This window comes from Rhopilema esculentum, chromosome 20 (genome assembly GCF_057945365.1).
Source record: "Rhopilema esculentum isolate cy_ngs chromosome 20, ASM5794536v1, whole genome shotgun sequence".
NCBI classification, from domain to species: domain Eukaryota; kingdom Metazoa; phylum Cnidaria; class Scyphozoa; order Rhizostomeae; family Rhizostomatidae; genus Rhopilema; species Rhopilema esculentum.
In genome coordinates, this window is record NC_142834.1 from 219,158 (window position 1) to 241,795 (window position 22,638).

The 22,638-nt window shown below is 38.4% G+C and overlaps 3 protein-coding genes across 4 annotated transcripts; 1 reads left to right on the forward strand and 2 right to left on the reverse strand.

Annotated features, from left to right (window-relative positions):
- Nucleotides 1-333: 333 nt before the first annotated feature.
- On the reverse strand, nt 334-12,068 carry LOC135687232 (uncharacterized). The gene is made up of 3 exons (XM_089114338.1): nt 11,763-12,068; nt 2,350-2,542; nt 334-1,007 (listed from the first exon to the last, which is right to left on the reverse strand). Exons 2-3 carry the CDS (start codon nt 2,369-2,371, stop codon nt 478-480), a joined length of 552 nt encoding a protein of 183 aa, XP_088970464.1. The 5' UTR covers nt 2,372-2,542; nt 11,763-12,068; the 3' UTR covers nt 334-477.
- LOC135687167 (serine/threonine-protein kinase Chk2-like) lies at nt 1,069-2,317 on the reverse strand (the record flags this gene model as incomplete). Its single annotated transcript, XM_089114573.1, is given in 2 exon segments — nt 1,069-1,775; nt 1,810-2,317. Coding segments are annotated over 2 exon segments (915 nt in total), but the record flags the coding sequence as incomplete, so codon positions are not given.
- LOC135687228 (cytochrome P450 27C1) lies at nt 5,449-22,506 on the forward strand. 2 transcript variants are annotated; one of them, XM_065203738.2, is made up of 2 exons: nt 5,449-5,792; nt 19,015-22,506. In XM_065203738.2, exons 1-2 carry the CDS (start codon nt 5,782-5,784, stop codon nt 20,333-20,335), a joined length of 1,332 nt encoding a protein of 443 aa, XP_065059810.2. In that variant the 5' UTR covers nt 5,449-5,781; the 3' UTR covers nt 20,336-22,506. The 2 variants fall into 2 exon arrangements, with proteins under 2 accessions (XP_065059810.2, XP_065059809.2); XM_065203737.2 differs by lacking the exon at nt 5,449-5,792 and adding an exon at nt 6,362-6,739.
- Nucleotides 22,507-22,638: the final 132 nt, after the last annotated feature.

The window sequence follows — 22,638 nt, forward strand, 5'->3', positions numbered from 1 at the left end:
TAGGCTGAAGTACGACTCGAATGTCTTATGTAAGTGAATAAGAATGGGACTAATCATCACAGGACATATATCGGTTCCCTCCCTGTATAGCAAAGGGTTGCGGTATGTTGCCACTGTAACGTTGTAATTGCAGATGTTGAAAGTTGTGTCGACGACCAAGACACTCCAACAATGGTCGGAGGCGATGAATCTGCGTATGTCGTTCAGTTGACGATTGTTTGCCAATACAACACTCAACTCTGGAGCTGTTCTTACTTCTCGTACAAATGCATTTGGCTGTTCGCAGGTTTCTTTGCACAAACCTATTAGTTCTACTACCTCATCTCTCTTTGTTACGGCCACCTCTTCTCTCACTATGTCGTATATCTGTGTCGTAGAATTGGGAAAATCCGAACACGATCTTGCATTTTTAAAGCCACCAGCACTTTTACAAAGCCTATCGAAAATAGCTTTTCCCTGCAGTCCTTCTCTAGACAATTACTTCATCTCAGCCCTAACAGAGAACTTCGTTTGCCGTACGTTTTTCTTGGAGCCCTTCCCAGCACGTTGAAAATCGAATTCTATCTGATGCTCACCATCGTTAAAGTAGAATTGGACATAAAAGAGTGGTAGGATTTTGTCAGATTCCAAGTGCTTGACGCTGACAATCACCTTATGGAAATCGCTGTTTGTTTTGTGAACATAAAGGTATCTTGTAGCAACGTGAGTGCTATTGCTCTTATCAGCAGTGAAGGCTTTGCCTTCTGAAAAATCAAAGTGAAATGATTTTTTCCCGGAGCGCTGCAATCCACAATTCATGTCTGCGCGAATGTCTCTCCAGTCATTTAATGAATTTGCATCAACAACGAATTCAACATTGTTTTTTACGTAGATGGGAGTGTTCGCGCAAATCAATTCAGATTTGACGCCAATGATTAGTAACTCGGCTACTTCTGCTGTTGAGCAAGGCTGACTTCTTCCTTTAGCATATATTGGTAAAGTAGGATCTTCATTGTAGAGCAAAATCACTGAAAGAGAAAATATAACAATAATTGGAAATTCCTTCACTAACATAGTTATTTAGAAATGTATAAAGGCGTGTTACCAAGTGCATTTACTCCATACACCTCCGTTTTATCAATCCAAAATTCCTTGAAAATAGTTATGTGTGCTCAATCTCTCAATAATGCTTATCAAGGAGAACAAAGTTTTGTTTTCCAGCACCCTTTGAAGATGCTTAACTGGGATAGTCATTTAACGATTGACAAGCGGTAAATCAGTTAACTCAGCGTTTCTAAACATTGCCAACATTGAGCAGGAGCTGGGAGTTACACTATCATGCTTCATTAGAGATGTCGGGGAATTTGTTGAATTTGAGCGGAAAGCTAGTTATAACTTCTGAAAAGCCCGTACTAGATTGTCATCCATCACAATGCCATTTGATCTCCGTTTCAGCAAACGATCGATAATTCCCAACGAAAGGAAAGCACAAGCGTTGGTGCCGTCGTTCTGTGGTAGTAATGTTTGTGCCAACTCCTCTGTGTATCCCTGGACCATATTTATTACATTCGTGCCATTTTCGCTCAATGCAGAAGCTTGAGAGACTTTAAGTGGCATTGTAACTAGATCATTTGCATCTTCCGACTGCTTTATCAACTCTTTCACAGTACAACGCTGGTCTGGATCGTAGCAGAGGTTTTCACAGAACATCTTCCGTATGCGTTGGTAATGATCAGACTGCAATTCAAGGTAATTTGTCTGAGAAGGACAGAGTCTTCCTCTCGCGAAGACAAGTTTTTAGTACGTGTTCACTGTTAATGACTTCCTTGCCATCTTCATCCAGTAAACGCGCGATGTCATGTTGAAATGGGTAGCATTAATCAGGATTTATCACAACAAAAAATGTCATTATAACTGCCCAGACATCAATAGCTTTCAGCTGCCCAAGACTTGCCGAAGTTACCATGAACTCTTCTACTGATATTTCGGGAGCCATAAATGCGGGGCTACCCCTTGCCAAAAATTTAGTACGGCTATTTCCAACTAATGCACGGGTGTGCGTTACTCTTGATCGTGCTTCTCCCATTTCTGCCAGCTTGCAAACTCTAGGTTGACTCATGAAAACTTCATTGCTGCCATGTTTCAAGTCTGCATAGTGCAAATTGCTAACGAGCACGTTTGCCGGTTTAATGTCCCGGTGAACAATATCCCTACTATGCAAAAAGTCAACAGCAGTGAGCACATGCTTGACAATTTGATTGCAGATAGAGGGAAAATATGCAAAGAGCTCTTCGCCATCTAGATAGCTCAAAAACTGGTCTAGAGAGTTCACACTGCTCTAAAAATTGAATGGTTTGAAGGAAAACTCACAATATTCTAGCATGACAGCCATTGGAAACACTAATCAATTTTACAATGTTCGCACAGTCTATTTGCTTCAACAGCGACGCTTCCTTTGCGAAAATGCTTTTATCTGTGCTTGGAGAGGCATCAGTTAGTCTCTTAACAGCAATTCGCTTTCCATCATATATGGCTTTTTCTGCAACAGCGAAGGAGCCTTTGCCTATGGTTAAAGGAGTTTTAAATGACAATATAGTATGATTTAACAGTGTGATCGAAGCAAGACTTTGAATATATAGAAAAAGACAGTACTGAAATATTTTATAACTATACTTTATATTCTATATATCAATAATATCTTTTAGCTTGTACTTTTTCTTTCTTTGCGGTAAACAGCATAAAGCATTTGGAGCCCTTTAAAGTCTGGCAAATCATTCATAATACATTTTGGTCGCATTTTTCCCGAATAATGTTTGGAAAATGCATAATGTTAAAAGTTCATAGGCCCAAAAAATAGGAATTGATTATCAAACGATTGATAATGCGAGGATTCTCAGAAAAATATTGATGATTGATTTTTAGGAAAAATCTGGGAGGGAGGAGTCATATAAAACTCTTGTGATAGACGCTGATGAAAGAAAAAAAGGGTGACGTTTTGTTCAGAGTACACATCAATAAGAATAACAAGAAGCTGTTGTATTGACTGAGATAATTTTACTTCTTGAACAGAAACGTGTACCTTCTTTGTCTCAAGTATTTCAAGTTCTACTTTTTTCTATAAGTACTGTTTGGTTAACCAAAAAGGTAGACAGCCATACTATCATGTTTACGTCAAAAGCAAGTAATGGCCTGTAGAAGAGTGTTTACATAAAGGCCTAGAGGCAACAGCCCTAATCTAAAAATAGAATCAAAGGATAATATTATTTCTGTGTTATACTTTTATCGTGTAGATTTGTGTTTGAGCCTATACCTTCATGCTCAATTTAAACTTTAGTTAACTAGGTATGGATGAAATCCAAAATTGAGGACTGGGGTCAAGTACCCCAGTCTAAAAATAGCACTTGGGGGGCACTTTTCAGCTTGTGTCTGTTCAGCATCATTATCAACGTGTCAAATTGCCTCAGTGTACCCATTTTCATGCTGGTACCACAATTTGCACAATTCATGTCAAATACCGTGCTTAGAGCCTAGACTATGTAAGTAAAACCCAATTTCGAGAACTGGGTTCCAGTACCCCATTCTAAAAATAGCATCAAGGGGTAAGATTGTCAATTACATCTTATCGTATTACTTTTCAGCTTGTTGAAAGAATGGAGAAAGCTACATTTCATATTCATATGAAACAGAGTAATTATTTAGAGAAGAATGCCTAAATAAAGCCATGGGTACCAATTTCATATTCTAAAAATAGCATAAAGGGCCAATTTTTCATTTCCTTTTCTCTTAATATATTTTAATATATGATAATGCACCTAAATCTTTTCTTTCCCACCTTTTTCATAAATCAGTAATGACATATGCTATAACTTGGTATTCTTATAAAGGAAACAGCGAGTGCATCGTCGAAAACATATACGGTCCTGGTCCTGGGTCCTGGTCCTCGCTCCTGGTCCTGGTCCTGGTCCTGGGTCCTGGTCCTCGGTCCTGGTCCTCGGTCCTGGTCCTCGGTCCTGGTCCTCGGTCCTGGTCCTCGGTCCTGGTCCTCGGTCCTGGTCCTCGGTCCTGCCTTAAGGTCCTGGGTCCTTGTTTTCCGGTATGCCTTTTCTACGAGGCCTTGCCCTAGCATATTTGTTTAATCACAGTGATGCAGCTCGAGTCACGCCATATTTTGCAGCACAAGTCACGCTATGTTGTATGCTTTTTCCCCTCCCATCTCTGTCCCCTGGTACTCGTTTCTCCTCCTGCCTATTTTCCGTTACATACTTCCACCTGCCTTCTCCTGTCTCACTTCTTCTCACACAGTCATTCGAATGCGTGACAGGTGTATCAGTATGATTATCAGGGTAAAAAACTGAGGCAGTTTTTTCCCTGGAATCAAACACCGACCATAAAATTACGTCATTGCTCAGGCAAGACAAGGGCTGTTACACCAAAAGCCCAAAATGTTTTTCCTGAGATTGGGGTGTTGTTTATCATAACTAAGGGGCCCCCGCGATGGAATTAAAGAGAAAAATATCGATTAAAAAAAGGTCAATGAGGTCCAGCATGCTTCGCCACTGTCGTAACTACAATCCCATAAACGTTGGAACAATATCTTGTGTTTTAATATTCAGCAGACATCCATGCTGTCTACACTTTTTATGGGCTCCGACGAAGGTTGGAAACTAGGGGGAGGGCGCATGGGAAAATATATCACTCATAACAAAAGAATTTGAAAAGAGCACTACAATTTTGCATAAATGTGGAGGGGCCAGGACCCCCGCCTCCCCTTTGTCGGAAGCCCTGCTTATGCAACACTTGCCTTGTCTCCAGGGCTGTCACGAGACAAGCCTTTGTTGGGGGTGGGGGGGGGAGTATAGACTACAAATTTACCTGATTAAAAAATTATTGCCTGAGATTCTTCAGTTGCTGTCACAAACCTCTGCAATACATTTTGCCAATCTAACTCTGCATATAATTTACAACTTTTATTTTGCTATGATAATAATGGACTTTCCTAAGATTTGTCAAGTCTCTATATCAGGACGGGCAAAGGATACAGTTACTACCCGAGGCGGCACCATGGTTGCCGCGGAAGGAGAAGAAGATTTTCGAATTTTGATGCTTCTAGTTCCCTGGAAAATGCACTCTTTAAAGCACATTTCACTAAAGCAATCCTTCTAATCCTATTGAAAATTATTTTCTTGCAAACAAATTGAAAGCAGATAAAAACAACTGGTCAAATTTCGTCGTGGTTTTGAAAAATACCATGTCATAGGTTGTCAGTTACTTCCAAAGCTAGATAACAAGCAGGGGCGTTGTGGCTAGACGGGACACCGGGAAATTTCCCGGTGGGCCCCTTTCAAATGAGTTTGTGAAACCCAAGACAAACAGGCCCCTGTGAAAGAGATGCTTGGAATATGAACAGGGCTTCTGAGAGGGGGAAAAGGAAGGGCAAACTGCCCCAGGGCCTCGGGGTCTAGGGGCCTCTTAAAGCAAGGAATTCCAATTTTAGAAATGAATTTTCATAAAACGCAACAAAGTATGCCTAAAAATTGTGAAACTTTGTAAACAACTGCAAAAAATTTCTGAAATGTATTTCAAGCGAACTTAAAGGGCGTGTCCGCGAAAAATTTTCTGCTCGCTTCGCTCGTAGTTGACGTAATTGCTTTGTCTCGTTTGTGTTTGTATCAAGTGTGCCTACAGTACTTGATTCGCAGTCTTAAAGAGTCTATGGCTAGAGAAAAGAGGACACACCACAACAAACATGGCAAATGAACATTTAAAAATGATAAAAACTGGCATCTTTTCAATGCATGGTGCATGGTTTCCAGGTACGTATATATCATTTTTGGCGACCTGTGAATTGTGATTGGAGATGTCGTACAAAAGAGTGAAACCCTCTTAGGATCATTTTCTCCCGGTCTTTTCTAGGAGCCACAACGCCCCTGGTAAAAAGCAGCACTGGTTGTCAATCTAGATCCCTCTTTCCATCTTAGCATGCCTTTTGAATGTTAACAAAAATCTGGAGCTCATAGTGAATTGCAGTTGACGCTTCTACCGAGAAACTTTAGGGGAAATGGACACAAGGCACAATTTTACCTAAAGAGGGCCTGGATTTTAAGATTCAGTGCCAACAAGGAATCTTCAAATCTTCAAATCGTTAGTTTGTTTACCTACATTCATATCAAGGAATATCATATTTAACCAACGAAGCAACTACCTATGCTTGATTCTTTATTGCTTTCAGGAAATGAAGGTCTCTGAAATACCTAAAGCGTTTCTTCCACTGAGTGGATGTTAGCTGAAACTTCCTATTGATAAACTATTGGGAGTGTGTGATATCCCACCTCCCCCCTCCCCCCCACACCCCCCGGTCGCGACACCGCTGCTTGTCTCCACTTATGCAACATTGGACACAAAAGAAACCCGAGAGCTGCCCTTCCTTCGAGCAATCATGCAGCTGAATTTTGAATTTCTAGCTTAAGACAGCAGCAATGAATCACATTGTGGCATTAAAGGGATATTCGCGTATTTCTATTCATAGGAACATTGGTACGTGCTTCAGAAATCACCTTAGGAATGTTGCATGTCGATCTGTGTCAAGCCAGGCTCCAATTAACGCTGACCCAAAATTAGCCGATAAGTTTCGCGACGCAAAACCTTTTTCGAGTATTCCTTACGCAGGCAGTAAGAGCTGGATCCCCAACGTTTTGGAAATATTTCTCACCAAAGGAGGTTTCCACAAATCTTTCTACAAGATACAAGAAAATGCCCACAGGTAAGGCAAGCAATAACTTTTTTGCTGACTTCTTTAAAGGCTCTAACGCAACCGGCACGCAATCTACGAAAAGCCGAAATAGGGAATATTTTAGTAAATTCCCGCAAAGTTTTCGCTTTTGGTCAATCAGCGAAATTTATTGCCGCGAATATTGCCTATAAATTCCTGAAAATAACTTTATGCCAAAATCAAGAATCCGGGGATATGAAAAATTTCCAATATTGTAGTAAAACTTTACCCCTTACAGCTATATTTTTTGATTGTTTTATTCAAGGTCTTAATAAGGACCAGAGGCTTAATGGAGACATTTCAGGCCCTTAGGAATAAAGCTACCCACTGCAAAATGCTACCATTCATCAGCCTGTAGCATGTTAAACAGAATTGCAAGATGCAAAAATGATAGTTTTTCTGCCAGTCAACAAAATGTTTGGAGCATAGGGCGGTAGAGGCAACAGGCCCTGGATGCCCCCCCCCCCCCCCCAAATGGCAAAAGTATATTCGAAAGAGGGTGTTTTATGATGTACCAAAAGGTGTAGATGTGAAACCTTATTTTCCCTCACCCAACTTGTTATTGCCCCCTTAATCCTAACACCCTTGCTACTCTGCTGCTTACCTGCTATCCCCTGTCAAAAAGCTCTAAGGGATTCTTACGCAGGGTGTTTGAGTTTCTATAAAAACTTTGAAAGCAACAACTTTAAAGAAATTAAAAAGACAAACACATCTGAATGCATGGTTTTAAAAGCTCAAGTTCAGCTTTATAGTTCTTTGTTGTAATTCTCACACAGATTTTCATTTTTGAGGCCATTCATTAGAAAACTTCATGTTGTCACACATCCTGCATTGTTCGCCTTAACCATGAATGCTGTAGGCCTAGAGACGATGGTGAGCACAATTTTGCTGAGCTTTGAATGGGCATTGCTAGCAGGGAGTGTAGGGGGCTGACACCCCTCTCAAAATCCTTCATAAGTTGGTTGATCGATCTTTAGTAAGTCCAAAAAACCCTTAGTTCAAAAAACCAAAAAACTCTCTTTGATCTGAAATAACCTAGGTACCTGTGCCAGGAGGCAGCGGGGGCAATGGCACAATTGAGCATTTTCCTTCCATTTACAGTTGTTTTGTCATTTTTCTTTGCACTTTGCCCCCATTGCCTTCTTCAAATCCAGGCTTCCCTGGAAGTAACAATCCATTCCCATAGTCCGGGAAGTCAAGCTACACCACTGGAGCTTCAGGAGTGGTGCTGTAAGATATGTAAATTACATTGCAACATGTGGTCCAAATATTTTGCCATCAACAGAACTGCATAAAATGAAGTGTGTTAATATCTTTGCAAAAGATTGCTGGGGAGAGAGACTGCAAACAGAGACAGGTGATATTTTCTGGTCAGATGATGAAATAGAATTGCTCGAGGTTACTGTACAACAATCTGCCAAAGGTACCAACTGGGAAATTGAAAAAAAAGTAACCTGGCAACTCAACCAGAAGATTGTTGGTACAGTATAACCTCGTAATAACATACTTTAAGGGACAGGCAGATTAAGAATGTTATATCGGGAGTATGTTGAAACCAGGGTAGGAAAAATTGGACCTGAATTTTAAAAAATGTAACTATTTAAAAACCACACTTTCAGCTAAATTATTATAGGCTATATAGTGAAAAAAAGTTTGAAAATGATTTCTGAGTATTCAGGTGTTGTTGACTGCAGCATCAACTTTGCTCAACATTTTCAATGTTTTGTCAGCTTTAGAGAAATCGGAAAATATCGAAAAATTGTTGTGAAACTTGGACAAAAATTAAATCAATCAAGGAAGCAAAAAACAATATCAAAAAATCCCAAAGGTCTCACTTTTTCCTGGCACCTTGCCATAAGTGACACAACACAATGGATTTTTAACACAGAAGACTCACAAAGTATGTTGTCTTGATGGAAATTGTTTAGAAAGGTTGAAGAAGAAGTACGCTATAACCAAAGGTATGTTTTAAACGAATACGTTCTAAGCAGGGTAATTTCTTAATATAAAGTAAGGAACTTTGGCGGGATCCAAGTACACCAGTAAGGTGTATATCCGAAAGTATGTTATATCGGAAAGTACATTATATTCAAAAGTACATTATAACCGAGTACGTTATAACGAGATTATACTGTACAGGATAAATCAGAGAAAGCTGGAGAATCAAAAAAAGTTAATTACCTTGAATCTGGCTTATGTTGGAAAGATTGGAGCTAAACTGTGCTGGAGCTGTTATAGTGTTCTAGTTTTTCCAGAAAAATCTGATGATTAACAGTGAAAAAGGTTTTTTTAGGTCAAAAAACATTCCAGATCCAAATTTCTTTTCATTCTAAGAACTCTTAGTTGATCCTTTTTATGTATGATTAACAGAATGAATAGCAGAAAAGCCAAATTGGAGATTAGAGAAGATTTTATACTCTTCCAAATATGCTGGGGTAAGGGGACTTTACCTAGTGTAGGATGAGTAGTATTGTAGCACAGAAAACAATGTTTTGTCAACTGTTGGGTCAACACTAAGTAATAGGTAAATTTCTTTCATTTCACATTGAAATCTCCCCTATTTAGTTCTTTAAGCTTTAATCCCTGTCTTATTTATTAGCTTGGAATTTTAATGTAGTTTTAACAAATATGTTGCTTCAAATATCAGAAAAATCTATATATTCTGTAGGGCTTTAAAATAAAATTTCAAATAAGTTTTCAAGAATAAGGTTTTACAAATGTTCTTGCAATGATGGTATTTTTTAAGTTTGTGTCAGATCATGAACTACTGAGTCATGAACTACTACAGCTAGTCTTACTCCAAAATGACATTTTAGACTTACTTCAATATAAAGTGGCAAATGTATGTCACTGCTGTGAAATGTTCCACAAATCCTTATGGAGAATACTTGACAAAGGAGTGGTTGAGTTGGTTTGAATGTTTATGGGTCGAAATATTATTAACACGCTTTGGTCTGCCTTACCTCAGTCTCATTCAGCTCATTATGTGGCTGACAGCCCTGACTTTGAGGTTGAAACTATGATATTGCTGATGACTTGTTTCTCGGGGAATGAACTCATAATTTACTTCACAAAGCATGAATGGATAGATATTAAAAATGGCCTATATCAATCATATTGGTATTCAGCATTCTCCACAGAACTGGAATTTAACCTTTTAGTTGTGCAAATGCACATTCTGTAACCATACAGTACTGCCCATCAATATAGAAACTCATTTTGTAAGAACTTTTTGTAAATGGACAAAAAAGTAAAACAGGCTGAATAATTTCTTATAATTACAGCAAGAAACCCACCAAATGTGCATGTATGTTTGAACAGAAACCATTAAATCTGCTTCTATGTGGGTTACCCTAAATCCTCAAATTGGCTCCTTGGGGGCTTATTTATATTCGATTTTTTTGGATGGGGGTTTATTTGAGGGGGGCTTATACAAATGGGGGCTAATAAGATTATAATTGACATCAAGAAGACATTATAAAAAAACCTCGTATATTTCAATAGGAATTTCTTTATTAACATTTAATTAATAATTACCGAAAGTATGAATTTTTGTGGTAATTCAATCAATCATCAAAGGCAACCTCAGATGGCAACAATCAATAAGTTGAGGGGGGCCAATTTGAGGACTTATGGTAGCAATGGGGCTTATTCAAGGGAGGCTTATTGACAATTTATTGTTCTAGGATGGGGGTTTATTCAAGGGGAGGCTTTTTTGAGGTCAGGGGGGAAATTTGAGAATACACAGTATGTTAAACCAAATTTTGAACAAATTGAAGGAGGGGGGAGTCTTTTTATCATAAAGATTAAAATTTGTTGATCAACAAGATCAATGCTTTCGTTATTGTGATTATAGATATCCACAATTCTGGGTATTACTGCTTCGCTGCTGCTGCATTTTGTGACTGCAACATAGTCAGCAGATGTTCTGGTGCAGAGAAGAAATACATTTTCGTTGTGAGACTTCTTTTCTCGAAATAGACACACGAGTAGTGGACCTGAAAGACAGAATTTACCCTCTCCTGGTTTTAGCCTTTTTTCAACTGCTTTGGGATAAACCTTACTTTACTTGTAAGCTTGCAAATGTTTGCTAAGCTTTGTTAATGGATTGAAGTGTAGAAGTTGACTGCACCTAGGCTGTAACTTCATTAAAGGACTTTCTTAATGTTTGCTTGGATCCCCATGAAGCAAATGCAGGACAAAATTATCAGTTCTTGATTCAAGAGGAAGTTTTTCAAGTTTTGCATCGTCAAGAGGGATGCCTGCTTGATGATTTGGACACTTATCTTGGGATTGGCCAAGCCAGTTCTGAAGTATAGCTTATTGAGGCTTTGGAGAGAACAAAACATTTCACCCCCTATCTGTGGTGATGTTTTGGCATGTATTGTCTGATTCCATCAGAAACTCTATTTTTCATGCCAACCAAGCTCTTGTCAATAGAAATGTATTTTCCTCTATAATATATCTTCCACCAAACTGCCAATTCAAATATTTAATGATAAGGTTCACAGATTGCAATGGGTCATAATTGGGTGAATCTTTTCTAGAAAGGTATTCATTACTGATAAAATTTGTGTTTCAAGCAAAATGTCGATGTCATTACTAAGGCCCTGAATTTTTCGTTTCCGCCATCTTTATATTGATTTCCAGTTGAGGGAGGACTCTACCTGATCTTTATTCATGTTATAATCGATAAAGTCTTTGAGAAGTCAATTCCTGTTAGGAGAGTCAATTCCTTTTTTAAATCATCAAAAATACTTGGCCATTAGAAGGAAACAAAAGTGGTTCTAAACAAATCATTTACACTACTTAAATCTTCACGAGACGAGTTGATCCCTGCACATTGAGGCAAAGGCCTAAGGTCATTGAGGTCAAAGGTGACCGAGAATAGAACGGAGTTTTGGTAAATTATCCTGACTATCCATTACTTAAATAAAAAAGCAAAGAGATAAACAAACTATTTCAAAGTTAACAAGAATACTTGGCAACTAAGAAGTTAGCAAGAATAACTTACAAATTGGCTGCCTTTACTGTCACGATCCAACACCCACAGACTGAACTAGTCCGGGCCGAAGGTGAAGAATCCGGTTTGGATAATCTGATTAACATCCTGTCATACACGTCAAGGAGTTTTGTGACTGCATCAACGAATCACAGGTCGCCTAGAGTCAGGGAACGCTCTCCTAAAAATATGACATCATGCAGAACATGGCACCACTCCGGATTGTTTGAATACCTAAGGAGTTTGGGTTCTAGTGATGGAGGAAATTTTCGTCATTGTGGCAAATGTCAGTTTTCGTGGCTCTTGATTGTGTTTTGATTTTAATATGTATATTTTCTTATCGAGAAAAATCTATATATCTTTTTTTAGTATTTTATTATAATATGGAAAATCTGAGACTTATTTCTTCACAAACTGTACTTTGTTAAAGTGCATATGACACGAAAAATTTTATTCGCTTAAATCATCAAAGAAACATCGCTGGTAACGATGGTGAACTTAGTTTTTTCATTTGCGACTTACTTTCCCCAAAAAACGGTGTTTTCAAACACCCACTCGAGCTAAAATGTGTCACAAGAAAAACGCGGTCGAACCTGTGGTCACGTGACCCCTGTGACGTAAAGTGGTTGTGTATCCGTTGAATAGAACAAGGCTTATGTATGGTTTCACTATGTGCGGGCACTACTGTTGTCCCCCTAAAGATATTTTTCCTCCATAATTGTAATAATTTTTATTTAGATAACTCAAGCAATGCCATAAAAGGTCGGAAAGTAATTTAGAAAATTTTTTGGTTCAATATAAAATTGATAAAAATTGAAATAAAGTGTTGTGCATGACTTTATGGAACGAATACCCCCTTGAGGAAGATACCGTTGTGCTTGACTGCCATCCTGGAAAACCTGCCCCAACAGAAGATTACTTATTAAAAATGCAGCGTAAAGATATCGAGCCATCATCTTTTTCAAGATCACCTTTTTCCGACTGATTTTTCCCGTACATTTCCCTCTCCTCCTGGTTTTGACACCGAAAATACCAAAACATTTTTTCGATGTGATGCTCTACCCTCAGTCCGCAAACCAAAACAAGACAAAGAACGAAGCAAGAATGAAAAAGCATGGTGAGTAATAAGTTTCCTATTGTTTTTTTATAACTGCCTAACAACGTTCTATTGTATAACAGCTGAGATACGTTATTGGTAATGACTGTACAACACCGGGGGCACTCGCTTTATGGAAAAAAGGAACTCCTTGTCTCTCTGTCTATCACCGTTTTTAATACATAAAAATTACCCAAATATTCAATTTTGCAGTTATTTTTTTAAACCATTTAGACAAATGTAAACTACTTCAATATTTTATACAAAAGCGAAAAAGGTTTTGGAAACTAAAAAAGCAGGGGGTTGGCAACTCAAGAAATATTTAAGAAGCAGGGAAATGATATTCTATGGGATAAAGATTCAAAATGAAAGTGAGAATCGATTAACAATATACAGAAGTCATCAAGTAACAAAACATGATATAAAAACTTTCAATTAAATCACGGACTCAGTCGTTTCTGTATAACAGAAATAGTGGTCTTTGACCTGGTCAGCCTTGGTCAAAGACCAAAAAATTAATCTTGGATCATGTTTGTTGTTAAATGTAAACATTGGAATTTGTGTTCCTCGTTCTTCACAGGCAAGAAGCGTTGACGGAAGCTCTGCACAGATGGAGTTGCTTTGGCATCAACAAGGTTTTGAATCTCTCAGAAGTTCTGGAATTGAAGTATCTACGTTTGTCTCTGACAGGCACCAAGACTGTATGCCATTGCACAGAGATACCTATCGAACAAAAACATTGTATGATCATAACATTGCATACATATATTATATGTATATGGTATACTCTTTTCTGCCAGATTTAATTAAAATAAAATATTAAATTTACTAATTCTAAGAATTGAAGGTGCCAAACAGAATTTGTATTTCTAGACAGTATAACTTTTACAGTATAACAACTAGACAGTATTTGTATAACTTATTCTTCATTCGCTCATACAACGCAATAGGCCAGGCCGCTATGATCCGGTCTGCAGAGAATGGCACTTTTCGACGAGATCTCCGGTGTGCACGAGCAAAAAGCCTGGCGTGCCGGTGTGCGCCACCAAAAATTTCTGGTGTGCTGGTGTGCACCGACTATTATCCCCTGTTGTGGTTAAAATTTGTAAATTTGCATTTCACCGTAAAAATGTGTGTGAAGTACACTGTTGAAGATAGCGCAAGTTTTTATTTGTATATTTGTCAAGTATTACTTGACTTGTTTTTATCAAACTCAAACTCAAAAGCATTTTTCAGCAAATCAATTAATTACATGTTACGTCATTTAAGTAATTTGCTCAAAATTCAATTATTAAATCCAAAATTACAATAAGAACATTAAAGAAAAACAACCCTATATACAATTATAAATCAGCTGACACATGAAAAAAACTCACGATAGAGCTATCAAAGCCATGTGTTAGAACACAGGGTTCCCATTCATTGCAGGACATCACATGACAATTGCATCATTGCGCTGCAATTGCATCAGCTTCTGTAAATTGTATTATTCTTAGGGTATATAAGGGGTGGCTTTATAGTTAGGTTCAGTCTTGCCGTAAGCTTTGTCGAACTCAGTGTACCTTGTCGCTAGCTTGAAGAATTGTGTTTGCCGTTACATTGTCGTCGTTAGCCGTTTAAGATTTCTTTAGTCGTTTGACGTGAACTGATGAATTAGAAGAAGTGTAAGAAATTAGCGAATTGGATAACAGTTTTTGCAGTATTTATCGTGTACGTTTCTGCGAACGACATAGGAACTCACGTTTGTAAAACCCCCTTTTTAAGTGGTTTTACACATGTGCCAGGTTGACGTGATTTGACGACGAGTTTTCAATTCATTTTGGTTTGAATACCAGAAAGAATGTGATAATAGAAATGCAAATGACACTAGAAAAAAATCAAAGGAAATGAATAAAGAAAAAAAACTACATTAAAGATAAAAAATGTGAAAATTTGGTCTATAGTATGTGCTGGTATTTCATCATATTCGATTAGGTCGGACTTTCTAAAAGGTGGCGTTTAATTTTATTTTTGAAAGATATTTTGTTGTTGGCTTTCTTCAAATCTAGTGGTACGCTGACATTTTGGCAAATATATCCGCTGACAATTTTCTATGAGACCACACCCAGCCATGCCCGTCTTAGTGGCCACACCCAAAAATACCCGGCGTGCAACAAGTTTTGCACAAAAATATCTCCGGTGTGCAGATGTCATACTCTGCAGACTGGGCTATGATCAGGGAATGGTGGCCTAAAAACAGCAGAGATGTACAGGGAATACTGAATTTATAACACTAAAAAACACAATGACAACTTATTTCACTCACCATTGACTCAAAGTAATAATTCCTCGCCATCGATCACGCTGTTGGGATTTTTGTATTCCATCTTCGTCCTCTGCCCGGTCATGAAAGCTTCGAGCCATGCCAGCTTCGCCTGGTTCCGCGTCTGAATTATCCGCAGAAAAAAGACTGGTTCGTTCTTGCAAGGCAAAAATAGCCCATCAGCAGCACCTAAAAGCTATCCTCCTTCACTTTCGTCAAAAGCTGACGCCCTCGAGCTTGAATATTTGCCGTGAGACATGTTCATAAACTCGCAAGTAGAATTCCGCCGTATAACTTCTTGTTAGTTAGCAATCTAAATTTTACGGTGGCCCACAGGTGCCACGGCAAAACTTACTTTCTCACGGCAAAACTTTCTTTTTCACGGCAAAACTTTCTTTTTCACGGCAAAACTTTCTTTCTCACGGCAAAACTCACTTTCTCACGGCAAAACTTACTTTCTCACGGCAAAACTTTCTTTCTCACGGCAAAAATTTCTTTCTCACGGCAAAACTTTCTTTACGTGTTGTTGTGTACGTGATACTTAGATCTAATCAATGCTTTAGACGTTTTAAACTTCGCAGAATTTGCGAATACCTACATCTTCTCTTGATAATTCTTGCAGAAAGACAGCCCAGAAATGTTCTAAAATTTATCTAGGTTGGGCTAGGCTAGGCCTATATGCCTATCTCAACGAAACAGTACCGCATGCAAGGTCTTTGATTCCTTTGTTTTGAAAGCAGTGAAAAAGATCAATTCGTTGAAAATTGGCGTGCACATAAAATTCGTGCAAAAAAATCTCGTACGTGCACTTGGCACGCTCGATTGTGGCTTGTAAAAAACCTATAAATTGGGTATTGTGTTTAATATCATATCATATCGTATTACTCACAGGGTGGGTTGATGGCTAGGTACTTAATTTTTCTAATAATAGTAATAACAATGAATAAAGAAATGAAATAATAAGCATGGGCATAATATAAGGGGAGAAAAAAATCGAAGTGGTTGCCCAACAAACAACATCATTTGTTTATGAAAATTTTGCCTGACTGAATCATGGTAGATTTCTGCCTGATTATCGCTTTTTTGGAAACTTTTCAGTGTTGAGAAACTACAGCTGCAGCTGCAGCCCCCTTATCTCCCCAGACCCTTGTCTTCTACGCCTATGTTAGAAAGCAATAGGAACAAAGCAATACGACGACGAGAATCCAATGTCACGAGATAAAATTTTCAAAATAAATTAAATTTAAGTTATAAATTAAATTCAAAGAAAGTTTTGCCGTGAGAAATAAAATTTTGCCGTGAGAAATAAAGTTTTGCCGTGAAAAAAGAAAGTTTTGCCGTGAGAAAGTAAGTTTTGCCGTGAGAAAGTAAGTTTTGCCGTAAGAAAGTAAGTTTTGCCGTGAGAAAGAAAGTTTTGCCGTGGCACCTGTGGGCCACCGTAAAATTTTCACTAACACAACCACTTTACATCACTTCCTGTCAAACTCGACCCAATCCCTTTTGACAGAATTTGAAGCAAAAATCGACATTGAAACAGCTGTAATTACGAAAGTGTTTGTTTTTCGAAAATTTTATGGTGATTTTCGTGATCAGCATACTCGATTACGTGATGGGGGCGAATAAAAATTTTCGTGTCATTAAGTAGAAGGTGTCAAGTGCCAGGTGGCAACTGAGAGGTTTTGCAGTTACAGTGGAATCCCGATCTAACGAACTTTGAAGTGAACCAGAGAATTGTTCGTTATATCGGGAGATCGTTAAAGTGGGAGAAAATTTTTTGAGTTCTTTTTGCAATTCAGGCATCGAAAACCCTTCAGTAGGGTTGTTTAGGCTTACCCCCAGCATCTGTGCAAATTTTACTCAAAACAAACAAGCTAAATTCAAAATTTACTAATGGTCATCATCACAATTTCACCTTTCAAAATGGTCCTTCCCATTACCTTTATGTTGGACAAAAGTATCCGAACATACAGGTTATAGGCCTACAAGAGTTATAGGCATTTTGAAACCATGCATTTTATGAAGGTAAAAAATGTAAATCTTGTTTATTGCATATTACAAATTTGCTTTCTGTGTGCTGGCTTTTTTCACTGAATTGTCATAAAGCCTTGAAAAGGTGTTTTACCGTATGCACGCAATTCATCTCATTCTAGCATCATAAACAGTGCACGTTTCCCGATGTTTGTTTTACTGATGACAATTCAGAACACCGGAAAGAAATAAATCAAAATAACAGATGAAATTTTTTTGAAATGTTTGTTATATCAAGGGTAATTATGATAAAGGGACCTCATTGTTAGCATTAACGACAGTTCGTTATATCTAAGGTTCGTTATACCAAGAGAATTTTTAAGGACTTTATTAGGCAGAGTTCAAGGGAGCAGACGTCAAGTTCGTTATACCGAAAAGTGAAGGCCTACTCCTATGTCGAAGATAGAAGGGACCCTCTCCTCCGTTTATTAATCATTTTAGATCTTTCTGTGTCTCAATGAGCATCATTTAAGGCTCAACACCTTTGTCTTGCTACTATCAGTGAAAATAGAAGAATTTAATGTTGTTTTGAGATTCTAGCGACTTGTTCATTGCGAAACATGCAACTATCTAAACTCTACGTGACGCGTGCTAAAAAGTTCTACCTCGGCGATCATTAGAACTTTCTAGAAGCTTCTAATTAGCTGACAATAGAGCAGCAAGCAATCTACTCTAACAACGCGTCCTACACTAGCTACTAATTACGAAGGTCATTAGTTTACTTACAAACGCAGCAATTACGTAACTGTTGAGTGCAGGTTCCCAACATTTAATTTTCCAGTTATGTTGAAAGTTGGCTCGTTTTATAAAACACCTCTTTGTATTCCAACTTTGCAGTGTCATATTGTGTATTATATCGTGTTTTTGAGGTGAAAGCTGTCTAAATCAACATCTTATACAAAAAAATGTTGGCTTATACATACACTTTACACAACCATTAGTATATACTCTTTACACAAATTTGTGATATCTTATTAAAATGAACTCAGGGATACTTACTTTACGCTTGGACTTCTAGTACTGTCATTTTCCTCAGTGTTGTTTAGTTGAAGAAGATGCTAAACGTTGGGTCAGATTTTTTTGTTGCTGCAAAAGGCCTAATGGCAGCGCCCGCTTCGTGATATATTGCAACATAAGACAATCAATAAAATGTGTCACAAATCGTCAAGTCCATCCTTTCCAACCAATTGCGATGTTGGTAAGAGAACAAATAATGCTGCGAATCGCTCAAAACAACACTTCGTCTTCTTGTTGAATGAAAAAAAAAATTTCCCGCGATTAACAGGCACCCTCGCGTGCCTCAATAACTGTGAAGGAGTCAGCACGATAAGACGGCTTTCAGTATCCACCAAAATGATACACTTGTCACCCCAACAGCAAAATGTAACCTTTCAAATGTTTTTTTGAATTTATCAAGTCGTCGTGACTAAAAGAACCTGTTACTAAACTCTTTGATAAAGCTCAACCAAGCTTCACAAAGGTTTCACAGCTGATAGACTGCCCAATAAAAAGTTAACGTTTTCACTTTTAAAAAATTAATTTTTTTCGATATTTGAAAAAAAAATGGTTTGACGTTTGGCTGGATTGGTTTTTTAGCCCCCATCGTCAACAATGTGTCTTTGTTTCTAGAGAGGTACACACTTCATGTGTATTTTTCCTAAAACACAATATTTTAGATAGAAATGTGCATTTGTTACAGCAAGATTCAACCAGTCTTCAAGGGTTTTCTAAGCTTCTAGCCTGAATTTAACGGAATAGTAAGGTTTTTGCATTAAACTTAATATAAAATCTTACGCAAAGGAGCTGTCTTAATAGTCTCGCTAAATTTTTCCTTTCAGAAACTATGGTCCCATCGTGAAGAGAGCCAGCCCACAAGGCGGTGAAGTCTGGCTGTTTGATCCTCAAGACGTGGCCACCGTCTTCCGAGCCGAACCAAAATATCCAAAAAGATTCGATGTCCCGCTTCTCGATGACTTTTACGCTCGCAGATCTAAAGAGCCCGGTGTTTTCTTTCTCAACGGTGAAAAGTGGCACAAGCACAAATTGCTAATGTCCAAGAAGATGCTGCGCCCATTGGAAGTCAGCCAGTATATTCCAAGAATAAACTGCATTGCTTCAGAAATGGTTGAGCGTATTTCAAAAGTAAGGGACAGCAATACTTTTGAAGTTGATGAAATTGATACGGAGCTCTTCAAATGGTCGTTTGAAACGGTGGCGGATTTTCTGTTTGATCGTCGATTTTATGCGCTAAGCGACAGTCCGCCTGAAAAGGCTACGAATTTCATCAAGGCAATTGGTCTCTTCCTTGATTCCGTTTCAGCTGCCTCTCTTATGCCTCCTGGTTTATATAAATATTACAAAACGAAGGCATTCAAGGATTTTGATCACAATTTTATGCTATTGTATAAATTTGCAGAGGAACTTATCGAAGAGAAGTTATCAGACATTGCCAAGCGAAGGGAACGTGGTGAAGATATCGATACTAGGAACGAACTCATACCATTTCTGCTGTCTTCTGATAGGATATCAGAGGATGAGGTTGGGTCAAGCATAGTGGACACGTTGTTTGCAGGCGTAGACACGACGTCCAACACGATGCAGTGGATGCTGTACTTGATTGCTAAAAACCCGCACGCGCAATCTCGTATCAGAGAAGAGATTTCAAGAGTTCTGCCGCAAGGACAAGAGCCAACTTCAGAGACTCTTCAACAGCTGAGCTTTGTGAAAGCTGCTGTGAAAGAGACATTACGTCTGTACCCGGTCCTTATTTTAACAAGCCGAATTCTCGAGCACGATGTCGTTTTGTCCGGATACCACGTACCTGCAAACAATCAGCTCTTTCTTATGCACCATGCTATAGGCCGCAGTGAGGATCATTTTGAGAATGCAAAAGAATTTGTCCCGGAAAGATGGCTCAGGACGGAGTCTGCTACAAAACATTCCGCTTATGCTTCGATACCGTTCGGGCATGGGGTCCGCATGTGTCTCGGTCGTCGCTTATCGGAATTTGAGCTTCAGATACTGCTTATCAAGATATTGAACCGGTACACATTGGAAATACCGCCTGGGCATGTCGTTGATAACTATTTCCGAGGTGTGAACATTCCGGACAAACCAATCCGGGTTAAGTTTGTTGAGAGAAAGATCGACCAACGATAGATGCTACGCTGCCCATTATGCACTTTTTACATCGGAAGTTTGATAGATTAGAAGTTTCGAATATTTGTATTATTAAATTGCTTTTATTATATTTTTATCGTCTTTGATAAAATATGCATTATTTATTCCATTAACTTACAATCGCTTAAATCGCGAAATGTATTAATATTCATTTATCAATAATATCAAAAAATAGTGATTGTAGGTAAAAAATTCTTAGAATTAAAAAATCCCTTTCTGGGATTATACTGGGTAAAATGTTTTCAGGTTTATTGATGTATTCAGGTGTTCTCAACCATTTTCGACTGGTAAAATAATCGCTGCGCAGGAGGATTCAAATTTTTAAAAATCTCTCCTGTAACATAGATAGCAGTAAATAGCAAAAGTTTGTCAGCAGAACACTCAATTGAAATGATCCAAAGGTCCTTTCAAAGCCTGTAAGGTAGAGAACTGATCGTGTCCATGTGATTTCATGTTAGAAGGCACATTTGTCGAATTGTGTGTTTTACAATTGTGTCATTGTAGCCAGCGTCGAAACTCAATAAGAGAATACTTCTAGTGGTTACTTGTCTGAGATCTATCGCAGAATAACCAAAACACAACAAGACAGAATTATATACAAGGGCGGATATGACGTAACGTTTTAAGGCGAATACCGGGGGTAGATGAAGGCAATAACTATACTCCCTTACACTTGTCTGATGGTGGTGGCATGTCTTTAATTGCTCGCACTTTCTCTGGGTCTGGTTTGAGTCCCTCGGATGTGAAAAAATGACCGACATAAGTCACTTGTTGAACACGTAATTTCACCTTTAGTGGATTAAATTTCAGTCCCACTTTTCTGCTCCTGTCAAGTACTGCAATCATTTTCTCTTTGATATCACTGCCATCCTTTCCATGAATGAGAATATCGTCCACAATAATTTCAACTGGTACATTAGCAAATAGCCTGTCAATTTTACGCTGGTACAACTCTGGGGCTGATGAGATACCAAACGGGAGTCAGGTAAATCTATGTCGGCCCCAAGGAGTATTGAATGTCAACAACTTTGAGCTTTCTTCATCCACAGGTAATTGCCAGTAACCACTACTAGCGTCTAGTGTAGTAAAAGTTGTATCCCCAGCCAGACGTTCAGCTACCTGTTCACCGGTAACCATCGAGTAATGTGATCTTTTGAGAGCTCTGTTAAATTCTCTTGGATCAATACAGATCCGTATACTGGCCTTAGTGGGAGGGCTATCACGATTTGTTTCTTTACGTTTGTCGACAACAACCATGGAGGAAACCCAAGGGGTGTGTTCATCCTCCTTGACAATTATCCCATCAATCTCCATTTCAAGCAAAGCTTCTGCTTTGTAGGTTCTAGAAGTGCAACAAGGATTTTCCTCGGAGGGTGGATAACTGTGGGGATAGACTCATACGAAATTTCCGCCAGTTATCAACTGCATAGGCATCAAAAACCAGTGGCCCCGGTTTGCTAAAAGACTCTCTTTCCGCCATTTTGTTTTCCGATACTAGTCTCCAGCAACTTTCGTGTTTAATGACTCAACAATCGTATCTTCGTATCCAAAACACACCTGACACCATGTTGTAATTCATACTTGAATAAGCGGCCTAACCAAAACTTCCACAATTTTACGAACTAAACTAGAAAGCCACAACGTGTCCCAATGGCGGGAATTTCTGTCAGCCTTAAGGCTCAAAAACACTATGCATTTAAATGGATTCGATTAAATGGATGCTGGAAAAATAGACAGTGTAAACGCAAAATTTGATGTCAAAATAGCTGCTTCGACAAAGTGAAAAATCCTTTTAAAAAGTTGGATGTGTTCAACTTTCATCCAACTTTTTGCTATTGTATTCCTCGAACTCTTTAATGACGGGCACTGCACTTCAAGGGCTTCTCTCCATCAGCCAGGTTTTTTTGACCACGTTGCTTTTTGAAATGCTTATTAATGGCTGCAAAGAGTCAAAGAATTAAAAAAACATACAGTTGATATATTTGTGAAGAGAGGGAAGCTGTTTTTGGGACACCAGATTGCCTCTGTATCGCAATAGAGATGCAAGACAAACAAAACTAACGAGCCTTGTTGAGAATTTTATCTTTGCTGGTATTGCCTCTCATAGACTTGTGTTAATTTTTAAATATCAAATTCAACAAGTTACAAGAGCTCATCGACATATTTTCAAAACATTCTCAAGAACCTTTTATATTTTTCGCCTTCTTTCGCAGCCTTTTAAATTTTCTTTCTTTGAAACACTAAAGAAAACAATATCGATTAAGAAAATAAAGGATCTCCAG

Excerpts from the sequence above, each read along its gene's own strand:
- LOC135687232 (XM_089114338.1), bottom strand. The coding sequence starts at position 2,371 with ATGGCTGTCATGCTAGAATATT. Across the intron at positions 1,008-2,349 it reads GGCTGTCATGCTAGAATATT|TGATTTTGCTCTACAATGAA; the intron begins GTGAGTTTTCCT and ends TTTCTCTTTCAG.
- LOC135687228 (XM_065203737.2), top strand. The coding sequence starts at position 6,456 with ATGAATCACATTGTGGCATTAAAGGGATATTCGCGTATTTCTATTCAT. Across the intron at positions 6,740-19,014 it reads ATACAAGAAAATGCCCACAG|AAACTATGGTCCCATCGTGA; the intron begins GTAAGGCAAGCA and ends TTTTCCTTTCAG.